At 52.1% G+C, this 9,742-nt stretch overlaps 1 protein-coding gene across 4 annotated transcripts in view; it reads left to right on the top strand.

Moving 5' to 3' along the window:
* The first annotated feature begins 399 nt into the window (after nt 1–399).
* Ankrd44 (ankyrin repeat domain 44) overlaps nt 400–9,742 on the top strand; it is a 211,123-nt gene continuing 201,780 nt past the window's right edge. For all 4 annotated transcript variants that reach the window (XM_041668373.1, XM_041668371.1, XM_041668370.1 and 1 more), the window contains exon 1: nt 400–604. In XM_041668373.1, coding sequence (XP_041524307.1) covers nt 578–604 — 27 coding nt within the window. In that variant the 5' untranslated portion in view covers nt 400–577. The remainder of the gene's footprint in view (nt 605–9,742) is intronic.

The raw sequence follows: 9,742 nt of genomic DNA, 5'->3' as shown, positions 1-9,742 counted from the left end.
GTGATTAGGGTAGAGGTTTAGGAAAAAGGGGGTGTGACGCATTCCCAACGGTGAAAGTTGGTGGCCCAAGAGTCGCAAGCTTTCTGGGCCCCTGGGGTGTGTCTGCGAGGGTTTGCCCATCAGTCACGCGCGCGTGGGTGAGATCGCCGGGGAGGGTCGCCGCCGTCGTCAGCCCTCCCTACGCCCCACTACCCACCCCGGGGCTTCTGGCCGAGCAGGGTGCAGGTGCGGGAGGGCGCCGGGGCCACGGGCTGCGAGGAGCGGCTGCGGGCGGCAGGAGGCAGCGTCGGCCCGGGCGGCGCGAGGGAGGCAGCGCGCGGTGATGTCAGTGGCGGCCCAGCTGGCAGCGGCCGGCACTTCCTGTATAAAGGCGGGCGGGCCGGGCTGCGACTCCCGCGAGCCGGGGTTGGGCTCTGGGCGGCTGGCGGCGGCGGCCGAGCAGCGGGAGGGCTGTCACATCGGGGAGCCGGGCTCCCGGCGCGATCCCAGGGCTGTCCCTTCCGTCGCCCCGGCTCCCGGCGGCGTGACATCTGCGGAGCGGAGACCTGGATGTGCGCGCGCGCGCGGGAGCGGAAGAATGGCAGTGCTCAAACTCTGCGACCAGGTAGGGGCGCGGGGCGCGGAGAAGGGGGCGCGGCGGGCGCCGAGCGAGCGGAGCGCGCCCGGAGCTGTTTACGCGCAGGGCTGGAGCGTGCACGGCCGGCCGCGGGGCTCGGCTCCCGCGCAGTCTCCGCCCTGGGCCGTCGCAAGTGCGCGTTCGCGGCTGGAGAGGGTCGGCGGGCTGCGGGAGTGGTCGCCGTGAGGAGACGGGGGTGGGGGGTGGGGGATGCGGGCCGTCACCGCACCGATCGGGGGAGGGGAGCCCCGGGCCGTGCTGCGCAATCGGGAGCACTCAGCCTGGGGCTGTCCGGGGGAAGGCTGCCCGCGGGGTCAGGAGGAGGAAGGTGGACGCCGGCAGAGAGGCTCGCGGCTCTGGAGCTCTCCTGCGCCAGGCAAGAGACTGGCCCGGATCCCCGCTCCGGTGGGGTCGGTTGTCTTCATCCGTTGGTTAGGACATCTCGACTTCCTCTTTAGTTGCCCAGAGGCAGGGTGTGGGTGCGGGATGGGGGTGCTGAGAGCTGAGAGACGGGCGCTCAGTTCGGATCTCCCAGTAGGAGGTGAAGTCAGGTCCCAGGGTGAGCTTGCAGACGCTGGTGCCCCCATCTGCTTTGTTACTTTTCTGACCGAGACATCACACCGGGCAGCCCGGGACTTCTGCTCGAAGCCAGGCGATTATTTGTTGAACCCCATTGACAGTCCTTGCTACACGTCTGGGTCTTTGACACTCATGGAAGTCCAAGCAAGTTGTGAGACAAAACAAAAAACAAAACAAAACCCCCAAACCTGTTTGTAGCTCTTTCCATGGCGGGGGGCGTGTGGGGGGGGGGAGACCATGTTCCTCCAGGTCCGGGTCTACTCATCCTCAGTGAAACTGTTTTGGGGTCCTGATAACAGAGAGTCAGTCTTGACTCTGACACATGATGCCAGACAGGCCAATCCTTGTTATTAAACATCTCAAACTTCTTTGGAGGTGTCTTGCTAGTTAGTACCCGGCCAGAAGGTCCTGCGACTTCAGTACAGCCCAACCCATTGCAGGACTGATCCCCAGTGATTTGTTTTGCTCTTTGGATTGACTTTGCTTCAACTTCTTGTCGTCCTTACATAGTTACAGCCCCTTCTCTTTTCCCTTCCCCCACCCCATTCAGAAGCCACTGAGTTGAAAACTGTTAAATTTAGCAGGGAGAGCAACTGCTAATTGGGGGCGAACCTGCCCCTCCTCACTGGCTCCTGAGCAGTGAACGCAATTGTAAACCGATATTAGGATTTCCCCTAGCCTTCGTTCACGGTGTTCGCCAACTGTTAAGACAGTCGCTTGCTTTAAGTCTTACCTTGCTTTGAATATGGGTCCTGTCTACGTGGATGGAACGCATACTTACGTTCTGTAACAACCTGGTTCTAGTAGGCATGGTTGTGTTATATATAGTAAAGGATTTCATGCAGAATTTTACTTATAGCGACGCAAATCACCTCTCCCGAATTCCTTAGCTTCTAAGTGAAACAGCTGGCCTAGAGAAGAAACAAGGCTACCTCAAGACCCTCTGCTGTTGGCTGGTGGCGTCGCCTCCCAGGCTCCTCTAGTAGAGAGCTGAGGCCTAGAGATACCTCCTCTCTTTGGGCAGACAGCGAGGTAGGGGAAGGCATGCTCTCCTAAATCGCACCAGCCCTGGTGAAGCTTGTGCTGCCGGGTTCAACCACACAGGAAGTTAGTCTCAGGCTTCAGCGATGTCTGTCTGTGGAAACACTTCTAAGTACATACCCTCGGTTCCCCCAGTGAACTACAATTGCTGCTGGGGAGACAGAGATAGAACTTCCATTGGATTCTGTCTCCCGACAGATGGAGAGAGCCCAGGAGTTCCGTGACTCCAGAACACCTGAACCCACCAGGCTGTTTGGGGACTAGGTCAGAGGAAGACTGGGTGGGGTGGTGGTAGGGTGGGGTGGGGTGTCAGTGGTGAGCCAAGATGGTTTCTGTGTTTCTTTGGGTCCAGGAAGTGTGTTTCTCTTGCCTTATATAGTCTTGCTTTGTGTTTTGAAGTGTGCTTCTTAGCCGTTGCTTCTGATCTTCATCTACTCCTGCTAACGCCCCTTTGATTAAGCTTCTTCTAGAAGAGCTTTGCCCCAGCACTGTGGATGGAGAGTCACCAGCATGGACTCCTGCTTCAGTCTGAGGTGGAGCAGCTTGCTCTCTACCTAGGGATGGCATAACCCTGGCATAAAACCCTCTCGGCCCCCCTCTTCCTGGTCCGTTCAATGCCTACTTGCAAGGCGAATCTTAACTTTTGGCGACAGCTCTTGGGTTTTTTTGGGTTGAGGACACATTCTTGCCACTGATAACTTTGAATTGTCTCACTTTGCTTTTGGATGTCCTTGAGGTGAGAGGTGATCACCGGTGACATTTTCTGGCCTACCAACCCCGAAGGCTGGAACTGTCTGGGTGGTGGTGGTCGCTACTTCAGCAGTCAATCCTGCAGTGGTCTCTGGGTCAAGCGAGAGAAGCATTGTGTCTTTTCTGTTTTGGGAAGGCTGAAAAGAAAGGGGAGGGGGGGGGAAGGGAGAGGCTGCTGTGGTTTTTAGTCTTCTGCTGTGAAAAGGAACTGGGAACCACCGCTGCAAACACGCTCCACTTAGCACTTCTGCATTTGAAAGTCTGTCCTCCCGTCATTCTTTTTTTTTCCCTCTCTCTCTCTCTCTCTTTCTGATAGTGTTTCGGGACCATTTTAGTTTGCCCAGGACTGAGGGGGGTTTCCTAGCCTTTAGTGGTAAAGCGGAGACAGTCGCGAGCAATTGGAGGAGTTGGTTCTTCTCCTCTGAAGCATTGTTATTCAGCAATGTAATTAATACAGTCCTATACCCATTTCCTCATAGGTGGACACGAGGCATTTGTTTACCTCTCGGGAGAACCGAGATAATCATAAGGTTGGAGTGTCTTTCATCACGTCCAAATAGCAACGTGTTTAGCTGAAAATAAGCGTTCATGCGGCCTTTTGCAGTTGGATTTAATACTTGAACTTTTGTATGGAACTTGTAGGGTGAATTCCATATGTAGAGAGGTATAAAGGACTGTAGAGATATCAGCGTCTGGCAGCATCAGCTTGGCTCTTTCCTTCAGTTTTTCCCCCTCTCAAAGTTCCTTAGCCAGGCTGGCGGGCGGCGTCCTTGCCCATGAAAGGTTTGCTTTTCTGCCGAGAGTTTGCTAACGACAGCAGAACCGCTCTCGGGTTTGTAGAGCCCGGTAGATACAAGCTTCAGCACTTGGCTCTTTCTGAGCGTCCCGCCTGGAGGCCTTCTGGTTTAGCGTCTCCTCGCCAAGTCCTAGCTCACACTCCTGTCCCCCACCTCCTTGCCAAAGGCACTGTCTGGCAGCTGCGGCCAGAGACTAGAAATTCTGAAGCTTTGAAAGCAGGATTTCTGGCCACAGTGTGGGGCCTTTGGACACGTTTTTTTATCAGGCCGTCCTAGATTTTCCAGCCACCCTTGGTCTGCGAGCCAACACTGCCCATGCTACAGGAGCGAAGGAGGAAAAGAACAAATTTAACTTTTGGACTCTGTTCTGGTCGCCCGTGACCCAGTGGTACGGTTTTGGGAGTGTACCGGCCGGCCGGCCTTTCGTGGCTTGTGCCTAATCGTGGCTTGTACCCTGGGCCTTTGTGGTGGTGAATCATCTCTTAATCCTCAGCCACCCTAGGTGGATGGTGAGGCTGTCAATCCTGCTGGATGGGCGAGGAAACAGGAGCAGGGAGGGAGGTTGATGGACTTGTTCAGGTCACACACCCAGAGAGCAGCTGAGGGCAGTGACCTCCCCTGCCCGTCTGATTGCATAAGTGGGGTTCTGGTACAGGCCATACTTTTCATAGCTGACCAGGGAGCAGCAGGTACAGAAGGCAGGTCTCTTCCCTCAGTTACGGGGGAGCTCTGTGGAGCATCTGAGGGTGGGGTCAGACCCACCTCTGTCAGAGTGAGGACCTTGAGGCCTCTGTCCCTAGCTGTTAGTCCCTGGCTTGTCCCATTAACCTTGCCACCCCTGCACCCACCGAGTGATGCGTTAGAACATGTTGATTCTTTTCTTGATTGTATTTTTGTACGACATGGGAACTTTTAATCATCTTCCACATTGGGCCACCTTAGGAAATCAGAGAGCTGGACCAGCAAATGGCGAGTTTGAAGCCTCCATAGTCAGTTGAAATAACTGCCCTTGACATCTCAATACGCTTCCTTTAAGGGTCTCTTTAGCCAGGTACAGACCTAGCACTTCTGTGTGATGGTATCAGTATCTCCCGTTGTGGATATCTGTTTTCTAGACCGAGGACTTTTTGAAATAAAGATATGCGTCCCTTAAATCCCTTACTGTCTGCTTCAGGATAAATGAAAGTCTGGCCCAGAATAGATGGAGCCTCCTTTCTTAAAAGAATGCGCTAAGTTTCACTTCCCCTATTCTCAGAGGAGAGTAAACAGAAGCCCAGAAAGGGGCAGTTCTTATGGAAGACGTAGAACTAACACCATCCTGAGAAGGTTTCTATCTCAGCAACATAAATACGATGTATTAACCTACAGTGTTTAATGGGTATTATATTTACAACGTAATGTTAAATTATTTTAAAAATTTGTAATTCTTTAATTTTTTTGCGTTTAAAAAATTTAAGGTGTGTGTGTGTGTATTATGTTCCTGCGTATGTGGAGGTCAGAGGACAACCTGTGGGCGTCGATTTTTTTCTCCCACCATGTGGGTTTTGAGCACCGCGCTTAAGTCGTCAGGCTTGGTGATGGGTGCTTTTTACCTCTGAAGCCATCCGGCCAGCTCTGCCTAACTTCCTATGAGCCAGACATCTGATAATGCCGTGCGTTTCGAAGTTAAGACATGACTCTTATAGGGGGCGACGGAGATGGCCCAGCGGGGAAAGCCTCTGCTGTAGAAGGCCGACAGCTTGGCTTAGATCACAGGAACCCATGCCATGCAAAGACAGAAGAAGGACACCAGCTCCACAGAGGTGCTCTCTGTTGGCCACATACATGTTCATCATGGTGCATGTTAACTTGGGTCATTCCCCCCATAAGACAACAAAAATCTGCTACGATAGATTTCCATATACACCCCCAAAGAAAATTTGATTTTGAAGCTAAGATCTTAAAAATGGTACCGGAAGGATTGGCTCACTGGATAAGGCATTTGCCACCAAGCTTAAAGACCTGCGATCAATGCCTGGGACTCACGTGGTGTGAGAGAACCGACTCCCGCAAGTTGTCCTCTGACTCCCACGCGTGCCTCATGGCCCACGTGCCCCTCCTCTCACGTGCCCCTCCTCCCACGCGTGCCTCATGGCCCACGTGCCCCTCCTCTCACGTGCCCCTCCTCCCACGCGTGCCTCATGGCCCACGTGCCCCTCCTCTCACGTGCCCCTCCTCCCACGCGTGCCTCACGTCCCACGTGCCCCTTCTCTCACGTGCCCCTCCTCCCATGCGTGTGTCATGGCCCACGTGCCCCTCCTCTCCGTCAAGAAACGAATACAATGGAAGTTAGGAAGAACGATAGCGGTGGGCGTAGCTGTTTTAAGAGTTTACTGGTCTGTTTGTGGGGCCCCTGGCAGTGGTTCAGGACCTGGCCCTGATGCATGAGCTTGATTTTTGGAACCTATTCCCCAGGGTGGGGTGCTTGGCCCAGCCTTGATGCTGTGGGGAGAAGCTTGGTCCTGCCTCATGCTTTGTTGACTCCCATGGGAGGCCTTATCCTTTCTGAATGGAGACGGAGGAGGAGAAAGAGTGGATGGGGGGGGATGGGGACATGAGGTAGAAGGGAGGCTGGGGGGAGGGGACGGGAGGAATGGAGGGAGGGAAACTCTTGTTGGTATGTAAAATAAATTTAAAAAAAAGATTAAAAAAAAGAACTCTTGGCATTTAGCATTATTTGGAAGTCTCTTTATGCGTGAAAACTCCTGGTTTGTCTTTTTCTTCCTGATCTGTCATGTACTCAAACACTTAAAAATTCTCGTAGACGGTTGGGAGTGCATAGACTTTGGTGACCATGTCATTTTCCTCTACCCCATGGCCCTTTGAGAACCGTAACGGTGCTGTTAAATATTAATGGCCAAGGGACCTTCCAGGTATGTCTGTGTACACAGTCACACGCAGACTCCTATCTTGCCTCTGTTTGCTCGCCTGAGGTTCGACAGCGACAGGTTTGGCTTCTGTGAGTTCGGTTGACACTGGAGCCTGCTGGCCACGTGCTAGCCCGAGGTTAGAACACGCAAGAGCCAAGCATTCTGACTCTTCTTGTCCAAGATGTGGGAGGCTGTGCGACCGAGGCTATGTTGCTGTGGGCATAAGTCGAGGGGATGGCGGACGACTGATCTCTGGGCTCTAGGTTCCTCTTTGTCAAGTGAAGATGCCGGACTGGATGTCTTGGTGGTGCCTGAGCTCTGCCTTGTTCCTCCCATGCTCAGTCCTTCTAATGGGGTCTGCTTTACAGTGTCTCCCCCGCGTGTGGCTGATGTGTGCGTCTGCACGTGAGTTAAATGGTCTCAGGTTCCCGAAGAGGTTTATTCAACGTTAGCGGTTTAGAGACTGATTCTTGTTCTTTCCCTACTTCAGTTTATGGGGAATCTGTGCGCCTATTTTATAGGTGGTTTCTTTTATTACTCTACTCTTGTCTGCCTCTGGTGATTCAGAAGTTGACGGCAGACAGTTTTCCTGGCCAGTGTTCGAGTTTGTGGAGAGTTGGGGACCTGAAAGGTGAAATTAATGGTTCACAAACCTACTTTCAAATTGTGATAGTCATTCTGCCTGGACACAGTGCACACATCTGTAATCCTAGTATCAGAGGTAGAGGCGGGAGGATCGGGAGTTCAAATTCATCACTGGCTATCCTTGGCTATATAGTGAGTTCAAGGCCAACCTGGGTTACAGAAAGACCTGTCTCAAAACCAAAACCAAACCAAACCAAACCGAAAACCTTTCACTTGTCTCCCCTTTTGAAAACTAGTTATCTTTAATACTGGAAGACCATTTGCCCCAAGGAAGCTTCCAGAGCTTTTAGTAAAATTAATTAGACTTGTAGAGACACTGGTGTTGCCCTGACATGGAAATTTAGTGGCAGTTCTAACTTGTCTCTGGAAGTTTCAATATTAAATTACTTTGTTTTCGTTTATTTAAAAAATAGCATCAGACTGGGAATAAAGTTCCTAGGATTCCACTTAGGGAACTCCTGGTATTTATATGGCTTTTCGCAGGCCCCGACATTGGATTTTCTTGCCTATATAAAGAGGCTGCCGGGTACAGATTCTTGTCAAGTTTTTAGCCTCTCCCATTGTGAGAAAGCGTCCTCCCTCTTTGTGGTGACGGAAGCTTTAGCCTTTCCCAGGCCTGATGAATGTACTTTGAGTCTTGCTGAAGGACCATGGATTCGTTCTCCAAGAAGGTCTTCTGAGATGTCCAGGAACCAGGTACGGAGACACAGGATGCTCTTAGTGTGGTCCTTTGAGAACGGTCTTGAATTGTTTTCACTTAGGGGAGACCCTGGATCTCTCATGAGCCGTGGTGAGCTGGGCCAGCGTGGGCCAGCGTAGCCCAACGTAGCCCAGTATAGCCAGCATAGCCAGCGTAGCCCAGCGTAGTCCAGCATTCTGAAGCTTCCATCCAGAATAGAGCAATCAGCATGGTAGAACTTAGGCCATGCGGTCTTCCCTGCTCAAAAGTCTGATCCCACTGAGTGAAAGCCAAGGTCGCTCGATTCCTTCTGAATCTCTACGTCTGTGCTTTTCCAGTTTCCCCAAAGTGTGATACTGGATGAGGGCAGGTGTGACGTTAGTCATCTCCTAGAGAGAGGACTGGAAATGAGCTGGGGCGCGTCGTGAGACTTAACCCCGCCAACAGGGCCACGTGAGAGCTGACTGTCATTTCATTTTGCCAGTGAAGAAAACGAGAACCCAGAGATTGAGGAGTTTATTTAGGACCCGTGAGTCTGGGAATCACGGAGCGGTGGGCTCGACCCCAGACAATATGGTCTTAGCCCTTCTGGCCTCTGAGACAGGGCCACTGTCACAAGAGACCCTCAACACGGTTTGGCGTCGCCTGGATACCTGGAGAAGTGGGTCTGAATCTTTGCAGTGCTCACTGCATCTGCTGATTTCATAGGCGTGGTATTTTACAAGTTAACTCATACCTGCCTCATCCCAGGAAGAAAACTGTTATGTAAGCTGACGTAGACCTTCTGGGGGGTCTTCTGTATCCATGATACCCCCTGCTTTGGTAGAACGGTCCTCTTGTTCTGGCAGCGTTGAGGGGGCAGGTGTGCGTCCGGGAATAGCAAGGACTTCATAGAAGGGAGCTGGATGGTTTTGGGTGGCACAGGACATGGGTAAAAGAATAGTGACGGGGGGCTGGAGAGATGGCTCAGTGGTTAAGAGCATTGCCTGCTCTTCCAAAGGTCCTGAGTTCAATTCCCGGCAACCACATGGTGGCTCACAACCATCTGTAAAGAGGTCTGGTGCCCTCTTCTGGCCTGCAGGCAGACACACAGACAGAATATTGTATACATAATAAATAAATAAATAAAATAAATATTAAAAAAAAGAATAGTGAAGGTCTGAGATGCTCTGTGTTTTAAAGTAAAAAGTTAAAATATATGGGCTCTAAGGAAACTATAGGAAGCAAATGGCCCTGTTTCTCAAAGAACACACCAGTCACGGAGCGGGTGTGGGGAGAGTTGAGAGTGAGCGGATTAAAGAGAAGAGCTCTCACGTGACCAGTCAGAACTGGTGGTCTGGATTCTGATCTAAAGAAACAAAGCTATACCTCCACAGGATGGTGTTAACTAAACAGGACTGGCTATGTGGTGGTTAGTGTGGGCACTGCAGCTTTTTCTAGGAAGAGAGTCCTCTGGAAAATTAAGAGACAAAGCCACAAAACTTTACCATCTGCCGAGGTGAACCTAACAATAGCCCCAGCACTTCTGGAAGCAACTCTCCCCTCTCCCGCCACCACTCCTCCTGTTCTCTTTGAGTGCTGTTAGAGGTGACCCCTCTCAACTGACAGCTTGTCTTCAAGGTCCTCATTGTCTTTGATTGATTGACAGAAAATCACAGTCTGAGCAGGGTATGGTGGTGCTCAACACTTGGGGAGCAGGTCAGGTAGATGTCCTTTCCTGCCTCCT

Source organism: Microtus oregoni, unplaced genomic scaffold (assembly GCF_018167655.1).
Source record: "Microtus oregoni isolate MIOR12 unplaced genomic scaffold, Mior012 000018F_ref0000195, whole genome shotgun sequence".
NCBI classification, from domain to species: domain Eukaryota; kingdom Metazoa; phylum Chordata; class Mammalia; order Rodentia; family Cricetidae; genus Microtus; species Microtus oregoni.
Note: the sequence above shows the minus strand (reverse complement) of the source record. Positions and strands in the feature narration are given on the sequence as shown.